The 25141-nt window shown below is 47.1% G+C and overlaps 1 protein-coding gene and 3 pseudogenes across 1 annotated transcript; all 4 read right to left on the bottom strand.

Moving 5' to 3' along the window:
* Positions 1 to 274: 274 nt before the first annotated feature.
* Positions 275 to 4318, bottom strand: LOC144113557 (uncharacterized; annotated as a pseudogene).
* Positions 4319 to 5164: 846 nt separating this feature from the next.
* LOC144113563 (regulator of chromosome condensation-like) lies at positions 5165 to 6460 on the bottom strand. Its single transcript, XM_077646707.1, has one exon. The coding sequence runs from the start codon at positions 6458 to 6460 to the stop codon at positions 5165 to 5167; it is 1296 nt and encodes a 431-aa protein (XP_077502833.1).
* A 9562-nt stretch (positions 6461 to 16022) lies between these two features.
* On the bottom strand, positions 16023 to 20069 carry LOC144113571 (uncharacterized; annotated as a pseudogene).
* Positions 20070 to 20917: 848 nt separating this feature from the next.
* The window catches only part of LOC144113576 (regulator of chromosome condensation pseudogene), a 5618-nt pseudogene continuing 1394 nt past the window's right edge, over positions 20918 to 25141 (bottom strand).

Below are 25141 nucleotides of genomic sequence, written 5' to 3' on the forward strand. Positions count from 1 at the left end.
ATTACACCCCCTAAACCAAACCAAAGTTAATTTTGCATATACAAGTCCCTGCTCAATGTAAAATATGTGCAGTAGTTGAGTATTGCATCGAGTGGTTTTTGAATTCTTATCTTCGTCCGTTGTCCTGCTGTGCAATTTCGCACGAATTCGGTTCCAAGGTAACTTTGAATCATGCTGCTATAAGGCGACATTTATGTGTCAGGTCGTGAACTGCAAATTACAATTTATGATTTGAGACATTCGTGTTACCCTACAGCAATATGAATCGGTTATATTAGAACCGTACAAGGTATTCATGCAGCTCGGGTGGTGAGACATAAAAACAGCTCGAAACCTGACTACCATACAAACATGTGCGGCAGTTGGTGAGCAGTGTGCCAACCTTATACATTCGACCAAGTTGTTGCCGTCTCAGCTTTTGGTTTTTATAGTAATTAACAAAAGCAAAGTCTCGAGCCACTTTCCAGAACCCCCATTCGACGGCCTGCCTTACACTACTCATGGCCTTGTTGAAGGCAGCGTGATGGGGCTGCAGGACGGCACCTCCAAAGGGCTTGTACAGCAATGGCTGCAGCGGATAAGACAGATCACCGTAGATCACATATTTGTCACCCATGGTGATCTCGAGAGTCTGATATAACTGCGTCTCTTTGAGGATGCCTGGAACATAGCAGTAATGCACAAACATATCAGCAACAACTTCTCTTTTTACTGTATGAGTAGCATGAACGGCTGCCGCTTTGCACACTATTATGTCTGACCCAAATAACTTGCAGCACAGTAACGAATGTGTAACGGAAATTTTTGAGAGTTAAACACTTTGAGAGAGTGGTGACAGCGGACGAATGCGCAGCCAGAAGGTGATTAATGTGGAAGGAGGAGGGTATGGCAAGAGTGCAAGAAGGCGCAATCCGAAGGTGGTTGCCACGGAAGGAGGAGAAGGGTTGCTCTGGAAGTAAGAAGGTATGGCAAAAGATAGTAACACCTTGAGCGTTATCTCGAGGGTATAGAAACAGAGAAGCCACTCTCTAAGGAACAGAAGGTACCCATCTTGCTTCATGTCGCCGGCCCCTAAGCAAAAGAAATTTTCAATACCTTCCAGTGCAACCCAGCGGACTAAGAGGATTACAACAGGCTCGTAAAGAAGTTCGAGAAATACTGTACTTCCAGAGCAAATGAGACGTCCAAAATGTACATCTTCCGCATAGGGACACAAAAAGAACGTAAGCGTTTTTTGCCTCATGAGTGGCACGTACAGGACCTGTCAGCAGAGACTGTTGGCAGAGCGTGCCCTCAGAGCATGTCTGCATTAAAACGGCCATGCGAAAAAAGAAATTCGCTGCTACTGTGGTTTGAACCCAAGCCCTCTGTGTGCCAGGCGGCATGCAACACATGCACCACAAAAGGGTCGTTGGCTCAAGCATGTTAGAAGGGCACGAAGTGATCACGTTGGGGTGTGTACGACAGTAAAGTGTGTTGGGGATGTTACTGATTCTAGACATCGATGACTTCAAATAAAGTTGCTGACCTTCAAACGCAAATGCCTTTGCATTTCTCCAGTGCAGCAGACTGCAGTGCACTACAGTTTTTTATATGCAACCTGGAGCTCATATCCTAAACTTGCAACTTTAGCAGCCTTGCGGACTCGATGGTCCAGGATCAAAGTGTCTTTAGAATCCCTCAAAAAAAGCTTCGAGAACGGCTGCTACATGAAGAGGACTTAAATGTTATAAAAGACGGTCTAAATCTGCAAGACAGCTAGGAAAGCACAAGAACAGCAGAAGGCGTGGAAGAATGTTCATGTTTTTCGGGTACAGCACCAGTCACTCACCATGGAGCCCAACAAGGGGACGGGACCCGAACCTGCAAGCAAGCCCTGCCCACGCTTTGTACATCCCAACTATAACCCAATAATTTGTAACACGGGGTAGTTGGCTGCACAAGGTTAACCTTCGCTGCACAGAAAAAAAGGAAAAGCCAAGAAGGAAGGAGGAGAGTTATGAGAAAGAAGAAACGTGGAGGAGGAAGCGGAGTTTGGCTTGCAGAGGCTAGATGGCCAGCGGGGGAGTGAAAAACCTCCAAGAGGGAATGGAAGGAAAGGCGCACTGCAAAACTGGTTGATTGCAGCAACTGTAGCTACGCTATGAATTAGTCTTCAAATTTGCAAAAAAATCTTTCCGGCCGAATATTCCGCGGGCGATGCCTCGCAGTCACCAGAGTGGAAAATATGTTCGGCTGCCGCGGTGGCTAAGTGGTTATCGTGCTCGGCTGCTGACCCGAAAGGTGCAGGTTCGATCCCGGCTGCGGCGGTCGAATCACAATGGAGGCAAAATTCTAGACGCCCGTGTACTGCACGATGTCGGTGCACATTAAAGAACCCCAGGTGGTCGAAATTTCTGGAGCCCTTCACTACGGCGTCCCTCATGGCCCGAGTAGTTTTGGGATGTTAAAAACCCTAAACCTCACCAAAACCGAACCAAGGAAATATTTCACACGAGGGTGGTCAGTGGCCCTTTAAAAGATGTAAGGGCTGCCACCATTTTCTTTGCTACGATGGCACTATACTTTTTAAAAAAAGCATAAGATATTGTGCCCTTGGAAAAGGTTGTCAGAGTCAGGGCCAAGCTTCTATGATGTTATATACTATTGTGAATAATCACAATGGACCAGCAGTTTCTGCTTCCATAAAGCAAGGCTCCTCTCTAACATAGTAAATATTGTAATTTTATGTATTACGGATGGCATACTCCATTTCTTGTCGTGACAATGTGTTAATAATACATTACACTAGTTTTCTGGATCTCAGTAGTGCTTAACCGCTCGTCAATTTTTCTGCCATGTCTTTGTTGTTGTGAGCAATGAACAAGCATATATTAGACTACCTGTGCAAACAAACCACTGAATATGGAAATATACTAGGGCTAGGTTCTGTGATTAAAACATGAATGAGCAGACTTACCTGCGCGTTCCGCCACCCTTTGAAGGGCCCATCAAGCTGGCAGACTATGCCGTTGCCACACATCACAGCCTGGTATTTCTGCACATGGTGCCGCTTGTGCCCGGAGAAGTACTCCTGCTGCCCCCCCCCCCCCCCGATGGACTACAAATCTGGCGTGCTGTACCATCGATGAAAGCCCAGCAGTTATGCAAAGGAGCACCTTTTGCATGCACGGCCTGGGAAGGAGAAATTCGGTTGGCTGCAAGCAACGCTCGCTAAAAGCAACCTCAAAGTGATCACAATAAAATAACCTTTCAGCGTAAACCGTGGTACACCTAGTTAAATTTACTGTAGCATATTGCTTATGCGATCAGCACCTTCTTGTTACTTCGCTCTCTGGAGAAGTTTCATACAAGCACATGCATTCTTGGAGGTTATCATCTACATTTACAATTTCATAGGTGCGACTCTGCTGAGCTGTTGGTGAGGTGGGGTCCCACATATGCCGAGGTATAGTATTACATAAGAGATTTTAACCCGTTTCACGACATTTCGCGTCCGCACAAGTGCACCTGCCCAGAGAATAAACGCAGCTGCAGAGGAAGGGTAGATATACCCTAGCACAGGGGCGCTTATGCGGACACGAGTAGCATGCTTCAAAGTAATGGCTGACGACACGCCACACTCATCGGAGAACACCGGCTGCATGCGCTGTGCTCTTATGGAAATCACGACAGCTCGCGCGCTTTTTCCGACAGCAAAAAAAAATCATTCTGAAATGTCCTCTCAGACGTGTCGCGTTAGTCGGCCTTGCTTTGTAACCTTTTTATCACAAATAACTGATTCCATTCATTTCATACACAGTCCAAATTTTGCGCGACCATTGCCATATTTCCGCCACCATGCAGTACTTACCTGGGAGAAGAGCTCAAGGGCTTGGAGATTAAGCTACTTGTGGGTGGTCAGGTCGGCCAGAAGGTGCGCAAAGTAGTACTCTATGTGTGCCAACCTTTTAGACACAATGCCCGATATCAATGAGCTGTGCCGGTTGAACATCTGCTTCAAGTCGCACAGCCGGTTAGGGTAGGCGAGCCGGCACAAGGTCATACAGAGTGCTTCTGAGCCAGAGGCCCTGACACACTGAGCACTGTAGACCTCGCTTGGAATCAGCAGAGCTGACTCAAGCTCGCGCTGGTCCCCCTTTTGAACTCTCAAGTTCCTGAAAGAATCTGTGGACTCCATGGCGCCAATGTTAAGAAAGCCGCGCTCACACAAGTTCGTCAGAGCACAGGGCTCCATTTGAAACCGATACATGGCTTCAATCTTTTTCCATATCAGCGAACTTAAAAGTAGTTGATCATGAAGCACGCTGCAGGACATGATGAACGCCTTCGCGCTTCACACACACAAAAACCCACAAAAAACAAGCACGAAAGCGAGCACTACTCACTGCACTAACAGTCTCAGAATACGACCTCCAAGAAACGCAGTGACTCCCATTCTAATTTCTTTTTCCCACTCTCAATTAGTACGACAGTGAAACATTACAGGCATTGTATACTATTATGCACATTAAGCCATTGCCCCGTCTTCAATCTCCAAGTTAACAGGAGCCCTTTCCTTGGGTCTTCCGATCTAACAGCCTACCTACTATTACCAGTCCTTTTCCCGTCAAAACATTCCTGTATCCAGCAAATAACCGCCTGTGTCTTGGTCACTCCCCCGCAGTGGGTATGTGCCAGCAATGTCCGAGGCCTACCTACCTACCTTCAACGACCTGAAAGAAGCAGCCCAAATCCAACCGTGGATTGAATTGATTAGGCTTTTCGGATGGAAATGGCATTGTCGATTAAAAATCAGTTTTATTGCTTATCAGCAGTAAAATTAACACGTTAACTTGTTCACTTTAGAACTGGTGACGTGTTATTTATGTATTTATTCTGAGCATAACAATAATTTGTTTTTTATGACCACGGCCATCATCATCATCACCCGGACAAACGTTTTCGTCTCGCACAGACGTATACGTCCAGCTAAAGCACGTCTGTGGCGGTGATCCGGTATCCACCGAAATACGTCTTACGGTAATACAATATACGTATACGGTACAGCACACCAATTTTATATACCAGTGAGGCTTAACTTAACACCTCGCTTCTCATGCTAGCAAAGCACCAATTGTCCTAAGTGTAGAACCGTAAAAAAAAGCGACGCATGCTGCTGGAGTCACGAAGCAAGGATGACAGTGTGCTGGCCTCCGCCAGACACCACGAGCACTTTTCTGTCCGCCAGCCTTCCCGCAACAACTGTCGGTTCAAATGAGTCTTCATCATTCCCACGGCCCAACTGGCCGTTCGTGCCAAAACCCCAGGAGTGCAGGCTACCTTCTCCATCCACTGCAAAGGAGACCGCCTCGCCACACGATATCTCTGTGCAGTTGGACAGGCCAGGCACTTGGCCGGGCGTTTCCTGGTCATTGTTGCCAGGTTGGTTGGCCGCACCGAGACCAAGCCGACCGTACTCTTTGCGGCCCATGGAGAAGACTGAGCCTTCCTTGCTCAGACGCAGCGTGTGATGCTGGCCTCCGCTGACAGCTTTCCACCTGCGCCCAGCGCAAGAGTCGAGTAGTTCAGGCATGTGGAGGATGGCGTCGCCTTTGCTCGGACCTAGTTGGTGGTAATTGTTCAAGCCAAAGCCGTAAATAGCACCAGTCTCCTGCAGCCTGGCATACGTGGTGTACGCTCCCGTCCATATCCGATCGAAGGCTGACGACTTGCAACCCTTGGGGCGTTGCAATCTCACTGTGCCGGGCTCAAGCAGGTAGGTGGATGACCTGCGTCCACCCCGCGATGCGAACATGCGAGCCACCCGTCCCAGCTGTCCCTGCTCCGCACAGCCCCTAGTCACCAAGTTGCCGTCCGCCGTCAGCATCGCCACATGGTCGCTGCCAGAGGCTATCTCCACTATGCCTGTGGCAACCAGCTTGGGCTCCTTCTCTGCCTGGCCTTCAACGATGAGGCCCATCTGGCCACTGGAGTCGCGGAAGTTGCCCCACATGAAGGCTCTTCCGGTAACTGTGAGCGCCGCTGAGTGGGAGTCGCCCGCCGACAGCTTGGCAACTGGCTCTGGCAGCTCTACAAGTCCCGGTGTGGTCTCGGCCCCATCGAGGCTCGAAGTCTGGAGCCCCAGGGCACCCTCATCATTGCAGCCAAACGACCACACCTTTCCATCAACCGTGAGGCAGAGGGTATGCATTCCTCCGGCGACAACGTCGACCACGTTGTCCAAGTTTGGAACAAGAGCGGGGCGCGACTTCTCCATGACTTCTTGACCAAATCCAAGCTGACCGACGTCACCTTGACCAACTGTGTAAACCTGACCAGGGATCTTGCGCCTCTCCACAACCACTTCTTCTCTTTCTTCAACTCTGATTCTTTTTGCGTATGAAGGGGCATTTTCCGCAGGTTTTCCTCTTTTCCTGAAAGGACCCACTGCCCGGGACTTCTTTTTCCGGCGCGTCATTTCAGTTCCAATCCCGACGTAAACGGTACGAAGTAACAAACTTACACGTCAAAATGTCGGACCACTGGGTTCGTTGACTGCAGCGCCAATGCGGCCAGGAAGAGAAATGCTAAAAAAATCAACATTGCCATATGAAAATGCTTTGTGTCATACATCTGGATTCTTCTTTGCAGCATTAACTTGTGTAATAACCGAAATATACGCAATGTACAAAGAATGTTTTTGACCTTTTTTTTTAACGATGGATGGATGGATGGATGGATGGATGGATGGATGGATGGATGGATGGATGGATGGATGGATGGATGGATGGATGGATGGATGGATGGATGGATGGATGGATGGATGGATGGATGGATGGATGGATGGATGGATGGATGGATGGATGGATGGATGGATGGATGGATGGATGGATGGATGGATGGATGGATGGATGGATGGATGGATGGATGGATGGATGGATGGATGGATGGATGGATGGATGGATGGATGGATGGATGGATGGATGGATGGATGGATGGATGGATGGATGGATGGATGGATGGATGGATGGATGGATGGATGGATGGATGGATGGATGGATGGATGGATGGATGGATGGATGGATGGATGGATGGATGGATGGATGGATGGATGGATGGATGGATGGATGGATGGATGGATGGATGGATGGATGGATGGATGGATGGATGGATGGATGGATGGATGGATGGATGGATGGATGGATGGATGGATGGATGGATGGATGGATGGATGGATGGATGGATGGATGGATGGATGGATGGATGGATGGATGGATGGATGGATGGATGGATGGATGGATGGATGGATGGATGGATGGATGGATGGATGGATGGATGGATGGATGGATACGGCTGAACCCTTTAAATCGGGCTGTGACTCAAGGCACCTAGCCACGACTTATGAAATTTTACTCTTGTCTTGATTTTAGCCACCAATCAGATAATCTTCGCTTGGCTACTTCTAGCCGCTTAAAATCTTGTTTCCCTTCACTGTCCTTAAACCCCAATGCCTTGGATAAATCAGCCCCGCTGCTTTCCTCTGTAGGGTGAAACCCTTTACAGAACAGTATCAAGCGTTCAGCCGTTTCCTCTCCGAACGCATTTCACAGCTTGTCTATCTCGTGGTACCTGACTCCATATGTCTTAGTCCGCAAAACTCCCGTCCTGGCCTCAAACAATAAAGAGCTTCCCCTACAATTATCATGGATATTTTCTTTGGCAATTTCCTGCTTAAAAATCCTTTATCTTCCCATTGCTGATTTCGTCAGCATCCCTGCTTTCCACAGAGCTCTCTCTGCTTCTTTAAAATTTTTCTTAGCCGATAATTGCTGATTTGCCCCCTACTGCTGTCCAGATATTTGCTTGTCAATTTTCTAGTTCGCTTTCTCCATTTCGTGTCAACATTCCTTATATACAGGTATCTGAAAACTTTCCTAGCCCACTGCTTTGCCACTTATAGTTTGCCGCGTGCATCGCCATCTCTGGCGGAACGCGCAATGGTAACTTTCGCAAATGTTATTATTTTCAGTTTTGATTACGGGCGCATAAATAAACATTATTGCATAGATAAGAGAACACAGTGTTAACGGAATGCCAACTCTTTGCAAACCCCTTTTTGGAGCAGAATCGTTAACATGTTTGAACCTCCCGCTCTGTCTGAGGTTCACTGAGCGTGTTTACAAAGAGGCCAAAAGACGCAGCAGTTGAAGTTCCGTTACGTCACTAAACACGAAAACACAAGCAAAACAAAACGATTACGCGTTTAGGTTTATCAAGCAAACAGCTTATTGCACAAAAGGAAATGCATTGTTAATAATATGATCTGCTGCATTAAAACTTCCTCACAGCAATCCACTCGTCGCGCCATCTTCACGTCGGCCGACGTGGCAGCTGGCGGTCTGGCTGGTTTCGATCGAAGTTTGAAATTTCATCGGGAATAAATGTGCATAGGACCGAGTATCGCGCTACGGCACAGCCCCAAAACCAGCACGAGCGGTGTACAGGTTAAAAAAAAAAAGAAAGAGTGCCGAAGGTGAGCTATGCCGAAACTCCGTCTCGATACTTGTCGCGCGGTCCTGTCGTACTCATTGGCGTGAAGTGCGTTTACTTTATTTTTGGTGATACGGAGGCTGACCCTGTCTTCTCTTACGACCGTATTTTCCCATCCCATGCCAAATATATACCCACATATATCCTAAATGGTCTTCTTGCTGATCACCCAGGGAACTTTCCCCATCGTTTTCTCCACCGATTCCTCCGGGAGCTGCGAGAAGGCGGCGATAGCTTGGAGCTGTTACGTTTCGTATACGTGATTACACTCCTATATTATTTGCAGAGTTTTTGGCTATTGGTTTGGCTGTTCTCAAAATTCCGAGACATGTAGCACGGGTTCTTATCCTTGCAGACTGCCTTTCAGTTTTATCTCTCTCCAAACTTCGGGAAAATCTCTATTGAATCGTTCCTTTAGGTTTTTTGTTCCACTCTCCGTGAGAGAGGTCTATTTTGTCCGGGTACCTGGTCAGTCGGTTGTCTATTTTGGCGAGGTTGTGGATTTATTATAAGGTCAGCTCTGCGCCCTAGTAATAAATCCCGTCCCTCGCCTCATTCTGGTGGAGATTTTGTTTCCTGCGATTCCAACATAGCTCAGCCAGCTTCAGTGATTCCCTTGCTCAATACCGCGGGTTTTCAGCGTTTAAAGTATACCCTTGGAATGTCTATTCATATAAATAAAGGCTGTGTGAGGTGCCAGTGACGCTTCTGCGATGCACAATCCGTCACCTAAATTTGTACATATGCAGATGCGGGTTCACTACGACAAACCTTTGTGACTGATGTGGGGAAGTTGAAACAATAGAACATTTTCTTTTCTTTTGCCTGCAGTTCACATTCCAGAGCAAGACGTATCTGGAGGTCACCCTTGCGACGTTAGGACTCCTTGTGTCTCCTCCAGTTCTCTCATTCAGTGCGAGCCCCAAGAGATTCCCATTAAATAGACACCAGGTAGAAAAATCAGCAGAAAAGGACGCGTACACAATAGAAGAAATTCACACGGACAACTCTGGAGACACAAGTGAAAGTTTTTACTTCTTCAAGAAATTCAGCAGAGCAGGGCGCACATACGCATGACCAGGACACGCCGAGAAAAAGAAGAAAGCAAACGCAAAATAAAGATCAGTTAATAAAAATACTGCTATCTTGCATGTGGAGACTACGTCCCATTCATAAACCGGTATCCGTAGGAAGAAAATTTGATTGACGTACCACTGATGCAATCAGTGCGTGACTTTTTTATTTTAGAACCTTCCAAGATTCCACGTTCTGAGTTATGCCTCGGGCAATCATTTTCACACTGCTGAACAGGAGAGTAGTTTTGACATTTGTTACAATATACGGGCACATAATGATATGACACTGATAATGATAAAGATACGGGCACATGGTGACGAAAATTTTGTGGGTGCTGAAAACACGACGTTCACACCGTATTTCATTGCCACCTTTTTGAAAAGATGGGAACTTTGTGGATGTAGGAAATAACAGCAGGGCTCAAATCACGATGCGACGGTTCTACGTTGTGAGTTATACGTGCTGTAACCTAAGCTTACGTGATAGTGATTCAGAAACTGAGACAAGGATCTGTTCAGGGTAACCGGCTGACCAGAGACATCCAGCTTGCTCAAAGATACTGTTCTGTATATTGAGGGGGCAGCTTTTTTGCAAGGCATTTCCTAGACACAAATTGTGTATACCTCTTTTCACTAGTTTTGAGTGTGACGAGTTTTAGGGGAAAAGGCCTTTCTTAGTTCAAAAAGCGTATTTCCAGCAAACGTGGCCATCGACAGAAAAGGTGAGAAGCAAGTTTACAATCCAGATGTCATGAAGTGGCACCTCATGAGTGAAGCTCAGATCAGTGAAAGCGTGATGAGAAAGATAGATAAAATGTCATTGGCTGCCGAATCACCGCTGTCAGGGGGAGTTAGTTTTAAAAGGATTAAAAACCATCATCATATCTAGAAACCTTAACAACCTGAGTGTCAGTATTAAGCTTGTGAAGTAACACATTGTCAAAACTAGATAAAAATATCTGGCACAACGCAGGTACTATTCTCGAGCCAATAGGAATACCCTGTTTCTGTATGTATCTGCAATCCTCATGCTCTACAATAGTAGATGACAAATAACACGTTAAAAGTTCCAGAAACAAGTTGATAGATAGGCACGTACTGTTCTGAAAAGGAATCGCACCTCTGCTTTTCATGAGGTCACGCACAATCTCAAATAGTGCGGTACCGAATAGAACAAGTCCTCGACATCAATGGATATGGCGTAAGTGGCATACACTGAGGGGGGGGGGGGGGGGATTGGAGATAAACTACACTACGCTCATCGAAGGCTGGACTGAAAAGGGGTCGTCAGGTGCCAAGGGGTCCAGTAAGTCTTTCAAGAACTGCCGACAGTTTTTTGCCATGTACCGCCCTCGGTAACAATGGCACTGAGGGGAGAGCCGGTCTTGTGCATTTTTGTGGAAAGCAGAACTTTCAGGACATCAGTCTTGTCTTTTCTGCTCAAACTTTCAGCATACCTTAGAGATTCAGGTTCTTCAAGAGCTGAAGAGCGTAGCTTTTTACCTTTGATGGCTTAGCGGTCACCAACTTGAAGTTTTGTCATGTGGCAAGGCCTATATCGGCTGCACTGGCCAATGCATTGATCACCGGAAAGGACAGCATCAGACATCACTGCAACCGGATAGTACGATCAGTCCCCCAAAACATTGTAACAAATGTCAAAACTGTACACCCTTGTTCAGCAGTGCAAAATTGATCGGCCGAAGCAAAATGCAGATAGAACGTGAAATCTTGGAAGCTTTTAAAATAAAAAAAAGTCGGGCACTGATTGCGCCAGCTATAGGTCAGCCAAATTTTCTTCCAAAGAATACTGGTTCAAGAATGGGACATAGTATCCACGTGCAAGATAGCAGTATTTTTAATGACTGACCTTTATTTTGCTTTTGTTTTTTTTTCCTTTTGTCGGCGTGCCCTGCTCATCCGCATGTGCACCCTGCTCTGCTCGATTGCTTGATCAAGTACAAATTTTCAGCTACCTCTCCAGCATCTTCCATGTGAATTTATTGTCTTCTGTACGCATCGTCTCGTGCTTGTTTTTCTATCTGGTACCATGCACTAACTGGCTGGCCCAACGAGCTATACATTAAGTAGGGTTTGTGGATATCTTCACGTTACATTATTGCAACTGGTATGTTACTTTGCTAACTTGATACAAAATTCTTCCACATTCCAAAACCGTGTTTTTTCTATTCCTGGTACTTCAAAACAGTTTAATTTAATTCATTTTCCAACAAAAATTTATTACTATTTTCTTCCTAGCTTCTGTCATTCCACTATTCTACTTCTCCACTTCATGCTTTTCTGTGCAAATCTATATGATTTTCATTAGCATTCACCGCCATAATTTGGCCAATCCCCGCACATGGGTATGTGAAATGTTTACCAAGGTGAACAAAAACAACTTCATTCTTTACATAGGTTTCTTCAGCATTGGAAGTCTCACGATGGGACTAGTGCTTAATTAAATTCGGCCTGTCGCCCCCTACGTTCCAATGCGATTGCCACTGAGGAACTTCAGTTTAGGCCTCATGTCCGTGAGATGTAATGTAGGCACACCCTGCCAAGCTAGCGCACTCCTTAAAATTATCGCCATTCTCTTCAGTGCTTCTAGAGATGCACGAGAAAGCACACTGACAGCACATACGAAATGCTTTTTCCTTGAAGCCAGCATTTGTGCCCGTGATATCAGTTTCCACATGAACAAAAATGAATAAATGTAACATTCGCGCATATAGATGCGACCTGCCAGACGATGAGTGTTGTTGGACCAGCGTCTGGTTGGACCCACGTTGCTCGGTGTTTGTGTGTGGAGGCCATCCAACTCACAGCAACACCTTTGCCTAACCAGCGAATAAAGGTTTAAGGCCAAATGACAGGTGTGGAGCTAGGGACATGGCAGTGGTCAGCCAGGGAGAAATCGGCACTGGCACTGTACTGCACCCACAAGACCGTAATCAAAGGGGGGTGATATATGACAACTCCCGGGGCAGTGGGCTCTTGTGCGAGGCCTGCAGTGGGGTGCTGCGAACATACCTTGCGCAAGCATAGTTCACTGCTGGTCTCGACATAACCTGTCAACGCTGTCACACGGCCGAGGAATCTCTACGACGCGTCATGTTGGATTGCCCCCACCTGTGTCCCCCCCGATCATCCCACACGACTTGCACAGGCAAAGCAAGCATCCATGGAGGAATGAAAAGTCAGGAGGGGCCCTTCCCATACAACATGGGAGAAAAGTGTGGAGGAAGTCACGTGGTTTTTCCCGATCGGGAGGCCATCTTATCCGGGCAGCTTAGCAACGGCGTTGTAGTTGTTGTTTACAAACCGGGCGGTAGCAAAGGGCTACAGCATACCATTTGAAGTGTGGCGTAGGCATAGTTTCCTTAACTGCTGGAGTTCCTGTGTTTGGTCGTGCTCACTGGCTGACATTGACTGCGTTCACTCAAATCTCAAGATGGAATTCGGTGCAAAATTCTTATTGCGTGCCCAGGTTTGAATTGCAATATTCAACAACAAGAGCAGCATTAAAAGGTAGGTTGAAAACTAAGCTGGGGTGGGACCATGCATGGTATCTTTCTTCACGACTTAGCCGAAAGCAGGCACGTGCGCACTCATTCAGCATGGAACTGAGAGGGCTGTGCTACCCACCAGAGAGCATGATTGAAGTGTGGCCAGTATGTGGACAACTTTTATACGAGCATAGCAAGCAAACAACCCGACATCAAAAACTTTTCTCGGGGATCTCGGACACAGAGCTGTAATTTGATTGTAGCAAAGAAAGATTTCTTTACAACCTCATGCGCACAACTGAGCAGCATATAAGGGGCGCAAAAATTTGCGCCTTTTTTTTTTCAAACCTGACTGAGGGGTGAACAGGGATGAGGAGTGGAGTCTACAGTACAACACAGTAAAGTATAGCCACACAGTAAATGGAAGAAATACGACAATACGAATGCATTACAGCAAGTATGCAGTCACGTAAGGGGCATGCCATCATTGTTTCAAATAGGCTTTGGGCAGTTGCTCATTTTAGCTAATGTTTTAAGTCAGTTTTGAACCAAAAGGGCAAAAATACCTGGGACCAGCTGGCACTTCAACTTGGAATGGCAAGAATGCTAAATTGCACAAAGGATATCGGACAGCGCAAAGAAACATAAGCAGTACTGCATGCAAACTTCTAAAAAACATATTTTTTCATAGTTGTAGCATACAATTCCGACAATTTTAGCACACACTACCACTTGCCTGCATATGACTTGCCTACTCATAAGTTCATGACACAAGCCTCCAGACACTGCGGCGGCTCAGAGTTTATGATGCTCAGTTGCTGACCTGAAAGGCGAGGGTTCGATCCAAGTTCCAGCGGTCGCATTTGAGTGGAGGCAAAACGCTAGAGACTCATTTGCTGTACAATGTCAGCACACTCTAAAGAACCTCATACGATCGAAATTACCCACAGCCCTTCACTACAACATCCCTCATAGCTTAAAGGGATACTGAGGCAGTTTACGAATCTGCTAACCTTCTAGGGTTCTGAAGTAGACTCGTTGCTAAATCATGGCTTTGAAGTTATATTTTCCGATTTTGGCTAAGACACTGGTGCAATGACCAATTGAAAGCTTAGCATTCAAAACTCCCGCGTCCCACGCAAGCGCAGGGGAGAACAGCGGAGAGGGAAACCTCGTCCATATCGGCCAACGTGACGTCATGTTGGGTAGCCGGGGATACTTCGCGTGACCCGAGAGAGCTTATTTGTTGCGCTGTGTGCGTTCTTCCTCATGCTGTGTGCGTTGCAAATGGACAAAACATGTTATCCGAGTTCAAGCGCGGAAAGTTAAAGGCGAGGTACTTCTCTGCTTTCGGGTGCATGAGCAAGTACTGCCGCAACTATGTTGTTGTTTTTTTACTTTTTCCCGCAAGACCAAAAGCTCGCAGCACAGTGTGTCGCTGCTCTCAAGAGGGAGAACTTCAAGCCGGCCAAAGTAAGCGTACTCTGCTAGAAACACTTTCGTCAGAGCGGCTGCATTGCAGAGCTTGCCCCCAATGCAATCTATAGGGCTTTCTGTCAAGGAGGCATGGCTGAACCTCGAGACCGTTCCTAGGATTTTCTCGCGTATGAGATGCGTGTCACCATTGCTAAGAAACGCCTCTGCTAAAAGAGAAAAAGGAGGCAAAGGCTGCTACTAACGATTCTAATTTCATTGCTTTATGAGAGTTCAGCTCTCTTTGTGTGCGCAGCTTTGCGTGAAGTGTTTACCGCGATCGGTCCTCGGAAAGTGGCCCCGTGATGGGACGGTCGGGCAGCTTCAGCGCGTGGGTGCATTTGCGTGTCTCCTTTTTTCTAAAACAAGGGGACACGCTACATGCTTCCGTGGTAATCGTTTCATAACCAGTTAGCGGCACGATTATTTGTGTGCAGACCGGCTATTAAAAGAGCCTACTGATGTGTTGGATACTTGGAGGTCGTGGTGGCTCTACGAGACACTTTCCCACATGGCACGCGCCTGACATGCTCTTGGAGCCTCGGTGGGTGTTTTATGGAGGCCCAAGGATGTGTCTCTCTCCTCAGCACAGGCGTGACCAGACTTCATGGGGATTGCTTAGCAATGCTCGGTTCCACGCGTCCAAGCAAGCATTAACGTTGTTGATATGCAGCATCTTTTCTACCTGTTGCTGTCTTGTCACTAATAACAGCTACACGATTAAAATGAAAACATTCGACAGAGGCATCTCTGTTTTCGGATGCCAATTTAAGAGATAAATGAACGGCAACCAAGTTTTTGTAAGAAAACACGAAGTTTCGAAGCATTACTCTGTTTATTCGTTAAGTTGTTATAGCGGGCGATTGGCAGCTTTGCTTTGAAACACACATACAATTGACCGCCAGGTCACTGAACTGAAACTACACATTAGGAAGAGGGAGTGGTTTCGAGGGAGCGATTAATATTTCTCCGCGTCTACTGAACATGCCTTGACTGAAGCAGCAGCCTTGTGCGTGGATTCGGCTTGGTCTCCAGCACAATAGCTTTGTTAAATTTGGGTTCGATATTCGAGTACGCAGCATGAAAACTGCCAGATGCCTCTGCAAGCCCGATTTTCACAAAAAAGTGCTTCAGTGACCCTTTAAGTTGCTTTGGTTCATTACACCCCCTAAACCAAACCAAAGTTAATTTTGCATATACAAGTCCCTGCTCAATGTAAAATATGTGCAGTAGTTGAGTATTGCATCGAGTGGTTTTTGAATTCTTATCTTCGTCCGTTGTCCTGCTGTGCAATTTCGCACGAATTCGGTTCCAAGGTAACTTTGAATCATGCTGCTATAAGGCGACATTTATGTGTCAGGTCGTGAACTGCAAATTACAATTTATGATTTGAGACATTCGTGTTACCCTACAGCAATATGAATCGGTTATATTAGAACCGTACAAGGTATTCATGCAGCTCGGGTGGTGAGACATAAAAACAGCTCGAAACCTGACTACCATACAAGCATGTGCGGCAGTTGGTGAGCAGTGTGCCAACCTTATACATTCTACCAAGTTGTTGCCGTCTCAGCTTTTGGTTTTTATAGTAATTAACAAAAGCAAAGTCTCGAGCCACTTTCCAGAACCCCCATTCGACGGCCTGCCTTACACTACTCATGGCCTTGTTGAAGACAGCGTGATGGGGCTGCAGGACGGCACCTCCAAAGGGCTTGTACAGCAATGGCTGCAGCGGATAAGACAGATCACCGTAGATCACATATTTGTCACCCATGGTGATCTCGAGAGTCTGATATAACTGCGTCTCTTTGAGGATGCCTGGAACATAGCAGTAATGCACAAACATATCAGCAACAACTTCTCTTTTTACTGTATGAGTAGCATGAACAGCTGCCGCTTTGCACACTATTATGTCTGACCCAAATAACTTGCAGCACAGTAACGAATGTGTAACGGAAATTTTTGAGAGTTAAACACTTTGAGAGAGTGGTGACAGCGGACGAATGCGCAGCCAGAAGGTGATTAATGTGGAAGGAGGAGGGTATGGCAAGAGTGCAAGAAGGCGCAATCCGAAGGTGGTTGCCACGGAAGGAGGAGAAGGGTTGCTCTGGAAGTAAGAAGGTATGGCAAAAGATAGTAACACCTTGAGCGTTATCTCGAGGGTATAGAAACAGAGAAGCCCCTCTCTAAGGAACAGAAGGTACCCATCTTGCTTCATGTCGCCGGCCCCTAAGCAAAAGAAATTTTCAATACCTTCCAGTGCAACCCAGCGGACTAAGAGGATTACAACAGGCTCGTAAAGAAGTTCGAGAAATACTGTACTTCCAGAGCAAATGAGACGTCCAAAATGTACATCTTCCGCATAGGGACACAAAAAGAACGTAAGCGTTTTTTGCCTCATGAGTGGCACGTACAGGACCTGTCAGCAGAGACTGTTGGCAGAGCGTGCCCTCAGAGCATGTCTGCATTAAAACGGCCATGCGAAAAAAGAAATTCGCTGCTACTGTGGTTTGAACCCAAGCCCTCTGTGTGCCAGGCGGCATGCAACACATGCACCACAAAAGGGTCGTTGGCTCAAGCATGTTAGAAGGGCACGAAGTGATCACGTTGTGGTGTGTACGACAGTAAAGTGTGTTGGGGATGTTACTGATTCTAGACATCGATGACTTCAAATAAAGTTGCTGACCTTCAAACGCAAATGCCTTTGCATTTCTCCAGTGCAGCAGACTGCAGTGCACTACAGTTTTTTATATGCAACCTGGAGCTCATATCCTAAACTTGCAACTTTAGCAGCCTTGCGGACTCGATGGTCCAGGATCAAAGTGTCTTTAGAATCCCTCAAAAAAAGCTTCGAGAACGGCTGCTACATGAAGAGGACTTAAATGTTATAAAAGACGGTCTAAATCTGCAAGACAGCTAGGAAAGCACAAGAACAGCAGAAGGCGTGGAAGAATGTTCATGTTTTTCGGGTACAGCACCAGTCACTCACCATGGAGCCCAACAAGGGGACGGGACCCGAACCTGCAAGCAAGCCCTGCCCACGCTTTGTACATCCCAACTATAACCCAATAATTTGTAACACGGGGTAGTTGGCTGCACAAGGTTAACCTTCGCTGCACAGAAAAAAAGGAAAAGCCAAGAAGGAAGGAGGAGAGTTATGAGAAAGAAGAAACGTGGAGGAGGAAGCGGAGTTTGGCTTGCAGAGGCTAGATGGCCAGCGGGGGAGTGAAAAACCTCCAAGAGGGAATGGAAGGAAAGGCGCACTGCAAAACTGGTTGATTGCAGCAACTGTAGCTACGCTATGAATTAGTCTTCAAATTTGCAAAAAAATCTTTCCGGCCGAATATTCCGTGGGCGATGCCTCGCAGTCACCAGAGTGGAAAATATGTTCGGCTGCCGCGGTGGCTAAGTGGTTATCGTGCTCGGCTGCTGACCCGAAAGGTGCAGGTTCGATCCCGGCTGCGGCGGTCGAATCACAATGGAGGCAAAATTCTAGACGCCCGTGTACTGCACGATGTCGGTGCACATTAAAGAACCCCAGGTGGTCGAAATTTCTGGAGCCCTTCACTACGGCGTCCCTCATGGCCCGAGTAGTTTTGGGATGTTAAAAACCCTAAACCTCACCAAAACCGAGCCAAGGAAATATTTCACACGAGGGTGGTCAGTGGCCCTTTAAAAGATGTAAGGGCTGCCACCATTTTCTTTGCTACGATGGCACTATACTTTTTAAAAAAGCATAAGATATTGTGCCCTTGGAAAAGGTTGTCAGAGTCAGGGCCAAGCTTCTATGATGTTATATACTATTGTGAATAATCACAATGGACCAGCAGTTTCTGCTTCCATAAAGCAAGGCTCCTCTCTAACATAGTAAATATTGTAATTTTATGTATTACGGATGGCATACTCCATTTCTTGTCGTGACAATGTGTTAATAATACATTACACTAGTTTTCTGGATCTCAGTAGTGCTTAACCGCTCGTCAATTTTTCTGCCATGTCTTTGTTGTTGTGAGCAATGAACAAGCATATATTAGACTACCTGTGCAAACAAACCACTGAATATGGAAATATACTAGGGCTAGGTTCTGTGATTAAAACATGAATGAGCAGACTTACCTGCGCGTTCCGCCACCCTTTGAAGGGCCCATCAAGCTGGCAGACTATGCCGTTGCCACACATCACAGCCTGGTATTTCTGCACATGGTGCCGCTTGTGCCCGGAGAAGTACTCCTGCTGCCCCCCCCCCCCCCCCCCGATGGACTACAAATCTGGCGTGCTGTACCATCGATGAAAGCCCAGCAGTTATGCAAAGGAGCACCTTTTGCATGCACGGCCTGGGAAGGAGAAATTCGGTTGGCTGCAAGCAACGCTCGCTAAAAGCAACCTCAAAGTGATCACAATAAAATAACCTTTCAGCGTAAACCGTGGTACACCTAGTTAAATTTACTGTAGCATATTGCTTATGCGATCAGCACCTTCTTGTTACTTCGCTCTCTGGAGAAGTTTCATACAAGCACATGCATTCTTGGAGGTTATCATCTACATTTACAATTTCATAGGTGCGACTCTGCTGAGCTGTTGGTGAGGTGGGGTCCCACATATGCCGAGGTATAGTATTACATAAGAGATTTTAACCCGTTTCACGACATTTCGCGTCCGCACAAGTGCACCTGCCCAGAGAATAAACGCAGCTGCAGAGGAAGGGTAGATATACCCTAGCACAGGGGCGCTTATGCGGACACGAGTAGCATGCTTCAAAGTAATGGCTGACGACACGCCACACTCATCGGAGAACACCGGCTGCATGCGCTGGGCTCTTATGGAAATCACGACAGCTCGCGCGCTTTTTCCGACAGCAAAAAAAAAATCATTCTGAAATGTCCTCTCAGACGTGTCGCGTTAGTCGGCCTTGCTTTGTAACCTTTTTATCACAAATAACTGATTCCATTCATTTCATACACAGTCCAAATTTTGCGCGACCATTGCCATATTTCCGCCACCATGCAGTACTTACCTGGGAGAAGAGCTCAAGGGCTTGGAGATTAAGCTACTTGTGGGTGGTCAGGTCGGCCAGAAGGTGCGCAAAGTAGTACTCTATGTGTGCCAACCTTTTAGACACAATGCCCGATATCAATGAGCTGTGCCGGTTGAACATCTGCTTCAAGTCGCACAGCCGGTTAGGGTAGGCGAGCCGGCGCAAGGTCATACAGAGTGCTTCTGAGCCAGAGGCCCTGACACACTGAGCACTGTAGACCTCGCTTGGAATCAGCAGAGCTGACTCAAGCTCGCGCTGGTCCTCCTTTTGAACTCTCAAGTTCCTGAAAGAATCTGTGGACTCCATGGCGCCAATGTTAAGAAAGCCGCGCTCACACAAGTTCGTCAGAGCACAGGGCTCCATTTGAAACCGATACATGGCTTCAATCTTTTTCCATATCAGCGAACTTAAAAGTAGTTGATCATGAAGCACGCTGCAGGACATGATGAACGCCTTCGCGCTTCACACACACAAAAACCCACAAAAAACAAGCACGAAAGCGAGCACTACTCACTGCACTAACAGTCTCAGAATACGACCTCCAAGAAACGCAGTGACTCCCATTCTAATTTCTTTTTCCCACTCTCAATTAGTACGACAGTGAAACATTACAGGCATTGTATACTATTATGCACATTAAGCCATTGCCCCGTCTTCAATCTCCAAGTTAACAGGAGCCCTTTCCTTGGGTCTTCCGATCTAACAGCCTACCTACTATTACCAGTCCTTTTCCCGTCAAAACATTCCTGTATCCAGCAAATAACCGCCTGTGTCTTGGTCACTCCCCCGCAGTGGGTATGTGCCAGCAATGTCCGAGGCCTACCTACCTACCTTCAACGACCTGAAAGAAGCAGCCCAAATCCAACCGTGGATTGAATTGATTAGGCTTTTCGGATGGAAATGGCATTGTCGATTAAAAATCAGTTTTATTGCTTATCAGCAGTAAAATTAACACGTTAACTTGTTCACTTTAGAACTGGTGACGTGTTATTTATGTATTTATTCTGAGCATAACAATAATTTGTTTTTTATGACCACGGCCATCATCATCATCACCCGGACAAACGTTTTCGTCTCGCACAGACGTATACGTCCAGCTAAAGCACGTCTGTGGCGGTGATCCGGTATCCACCGAAATACGTCTTACGGTAATACAATATACGTATACGGTACAGCACACCAATTTTATATACCAGTGAGGCTAAACTTAACACCTCGCTTCTCATGCTAGCAAAGCACCAATTGTCCTAAGTGTAAAACCGTAAAAAAAGAAGCGACGCATGGTGCTGGAGTCACGAAGCAAGGATGACAGTGTGCTGGCCTCCGCCAGACACCACGAGCACTTTTCTGTCCGCCAGCCTTCCCGCAACAACTGTCGGTTCAAATGAGTCTTCATCATTCCCACGGCCCAACTGGCCGTTCGTGCCAAAACCCCAGGAGTGCAGGCTACCTTCTCCATCCACTGCAAAGGAGACCGCCTCGCCACACGATATCTCTGTGCAGTTGGACAGGCCAGGCACTTGGCCGGGCGTTTCCTGGTCATTGTTGCCAGGTGGATTGGCCGCACCGAGACCAAGCCGACCGTACTCTTTGCGGCCCATGGAGAAGACTGAGCCTCCTTGCTCAGAAGCAGCGTGTGATGCTGGCCTCCGCTGACAGCTTTCCACCTGCGCCCAGCGCAAGAGTCGAGTAGTTCAGGCATGTGGAGGATGGCGTCGCCTTTGCTCGGACCTAGTTGGTGGTAATTGTTCAAGCCAAAGCCGTAAATAGCACCAGTCTCCTGCAGCCTGGCATACGTGGTGTACGCTCCCGTCCATATCCGATCGAAGGCTGACGACTTGCAACCCTTGGGGCGTTGCAATCTCACTGTGCCGGGCTCAAGCAGGTAGGTGGATGACCTGCGTCCACCCCGCGATGCGAACATGCGAGCCACCCGTCCCAGCTGTCCCTGCTCCGCACAGCCCCTAGTCACCAAGTTGCCGTCCGCCGTCAGCATCGCCACATGGTCGCTGCCAGAGGCTATCTCCACTATGCCTGTGGCAACCAGCTTGGGCTCCTTCTCTGCCTGGCCTTCAACGATGAGGCCCATCTGGCCACTGGAGTCGCGGAAGTTTGCCCCACATGAAGGCTCTTCCGGTAACTGTGAGCGCCGCTGAGTGGGAGTCGCCCGCCGACAGCTTGGCAACTGGCTCTGGCAGCTCTACAAGTCCCGGTGTGGTCTCGGCCCCATCGAGGCTCGAAGTCTGGAGCCCCAGGGCACCCTCATCATTGCAGCCAAACGACCACACCTTTCCATCAACCGTGAGGCAGAGGGTATGCATTCCTCCGGCGACAACGTCGACCACGTTGTCCAAGTTTGGAACAAGAGCGGGGCGCGGACTTCTCCATGACTTCTTGACCAAATCCAAGCTGACCGACGTCACCTTGACCAACTGTGTAAACCTGACCAGGGATCTTGCGCCTCTCCACAACCACTTCTTCTCTTTCTTCAACTCTGATTCTTTTTGCGTATGAAGGGGCATTTTCCGCAGGTTTTCCTCTTTTCCTGAAAGGACCCACTGCCCGGGACTTCTTTTTCGGCGCGTCATTTCAGTTGCAATCCCGACGTAAACGGTACGAAGTAACAAACTTACACGTCAAAATGTCGGACCACTGGGTTCGTTGACTGCAGCGCCAATGCGGCCAGGAAGAGAAATGCTAAAAAAATCAACATTGCCATATGAAAATGCTTTGTGTCATACATCTGGATTCTTCTTTGCAGCATTAACTTGTGTAATAACCGAAATATACGCAATGTACAAAGAATGTTTTTGACCTTTTTTTTTAACGATGGATGGATGGATGGATGGATGGATGGATGGATGGATGGATGGATGGATGGATGGATGGATGGATGGATGGATGGATGGATGGATGATGGATGGATGGATGGATGGATGGATGGATGGATGGATGGATGGACGGACGGACGGACGGACGGACGGACGGACGGACGGACGGACGGACGGACGGACGGACGGACGGATGGATGGATGGATGGATGGATGGATGGATGGATGGATGGATGGATGGATGGATGGATGGATGGATGGATGGATGGATGGATGGATGATGGATGGATGGATGGATGGATGGATGGATGGATCGATACGGCTGAACCCTTTAAATCGGGCTGTGACTCAAGGCACCTAGCCACGACTTATGAAATTTTACTCTTGTCTTGATTTTAGCCACCAATCAGATAATCTTCGCTTGGCTACTTCTACCCGTTTAAAATCTTGTTTCCCTTCACTGTCCTTAAACCCCAATGCCTTGGATAAATCAGCCCCGCTGCTTTCCTCTGTAGGGTGAAACCCTTTACAGAACAGTATCAAGCGTTCAGCCGTTTCCTCTCCGAACGCATTTCACAGCTTGTCTATCTCGTGGTACCTGACTCCATATGTCTTAGTCCGCAAAACTCCCGTCCTGGCCTCAAACAACAAAGAGCTTCCCCTACAATTATCATGGATATTTTCTTTGGCAATTTCCTGCTTAAAAATCCTTTATCTTCCCATTGCTGATTTCGTCAGCATCCCTGCTTTCCACAGAGCTCTCTCTGCTTCTTTAAAATTTTTCTTAGCCGATAATTGCTGATTTGCCCCCTACTGCTGTCCAAGATATTTGCTTGTCAATTTTCTAGTTCGCTTTCTCCATTTCGTGTCAACATTCCTTATATACAGGTACCTGAAAACTTTCCTAGCCCACTGCTTTGCCACTTATCGTTTGCCGCGTGCATCGCCATCTCTGGCGGAACGCGCAATGGTAACTTTCGCAAATGTTATTATTTTCAGTTTTGATTACGGGCGCATAAATAAACATTATTGCATAGATAAGAGAACACAGTGTTAACGGAATGCCAACTCTTTGCAAACCCCTTTTTGGAGCAGAATCGTTAACATGTTTGAACCTCCCGCTCTGTCTGAGGTTCACTGAGCGTGTTTACAAAGAGGCCAGAAGACGCAGCAGTTGAAGTTCCGTTACGTCACTAAACACGAAAACACAAGCAAAACAAAACGATTACGCGTTTAGGTTTATCAAGCAAACAGCTTATTGCACAAAAGGAAATGCATTGTTAATAATATGATCTGCTGCATTAAAACTTCCTCACAGCAATCCACTCGTCGCGCCATCTTCACGTCGGCCGACGTGGCAGCTGGCGGTCTGGCTGGTTTCGATCGAAGTTTGAAATTTCATCGGGAATAAATGTGCATAGGACCGAGTATCGCGCTACGGCACAGCCCCAAAACCAGCACGAGCGGTGTACAGGTTAAAAAAAAAAAAGAAAGAGTGCCGAAGGTGAGCTATGCCGAAACTCCGTCTCGATACTTGTCGCGCGGTCCTGTCGTACTCATTGGCGTGAAGTGCGTTTACTTTATTTTTGGTGATACGGGAGGCTGACCCTGTCTTCTCTTACGACCGTATTTTCCATCCCATGCCAAATATATACCCACATATATCCTAAATGGTCTTCTTGCTGATCACCCAGGGAACTTTCCCCATCGTTTTCTCACCGATTCCTCCGGGAGCTGCGAGAAGGCGGCGATAGCTTGGAGCTGTTACGTTTCGTATACGTGATTACACTCCTATATTATTTGCAGAGTTTTTGGCTATTGGTTTGGCTGTTCTCAAAATTCCGAGACATGTAGCACGGGTTCTTATCCTTGCAGACTGCCTTTCAGTTTTATCTCTCTCCAAACTTCGGGAAAATCTCTATTGAATCGTTCCTTTAGGTTTTTTGTTCCACTCTCCGTGAGAGAGGTCTATTTTGTCCGGGTACCTGGTCAGTCGGTTGTCTATTTTGTCGAGGTTGTGGATTTATTATAAGGTCAGCTCTGCGCCCTAGTAATAAATCCCGTCCCTCGCCTCATTCTGGTGGAGATTTTGTTTCCTGCGATTCCAACATAGCTCAGCCAGCTTCAGTGATTCCCTTGCTCAATACCGCGGGTTTTCAGCGTTTAAAGTATACCCTTGGAATGTCTATTCATATAAATAAAGGCTGTGTGAGGTGCCAGTGACGCTTCTGCGATGCACAATCCGTCACCTAAATTTGTACATATGCAGATGCGGGTTCACTACGACAAACCTTTGTGACTGATGTGGGGAAGTTGAAACAATAGAACATTTTCTTTTCTTTTGCCTGCAGTTCACATTCCAGAGCAAGACGTATCTGGAGGTCACCCTTGCGACGTTAGGACTCCTTGTGTCTCCTCCAGTCCTCTCATTCAGTGCGAGCCCCAAGAGATTCCCATTAAATAGACACCAGGTAGAAAAATCAGCAGAAAAGGACGCGTACACAATAGAAGAAATTCACACGGACAACTCTGGAGACACAAGTGAATGTTTTTACTTCTTCAAGAAATTCAGCAGAGCAGGGCGCACATACGCATGACCAGGACACGCCGAGAAAAAGAAGAAAGCAAACGCAAAATAAAGATCAGTTAATAAAAATACTGCTATCTTGCATGTGGAGACTACGT

Source organism: Amblyomma americanum, chromosome 1 (genome assembly GCF_052857255.1).
Source record: "Amblyomma americanum isolate KBUSLIRL-KWMA chromosome 1, ASM5285725v1, whole genome shotgun sequence".
Classification (NCBI taxonomy): Eukaryota; Metazoa; Arthropoda; class Arachnida; order Ixodida; family Ixodidae; genus Amblyomma; species Amblyomma americanum.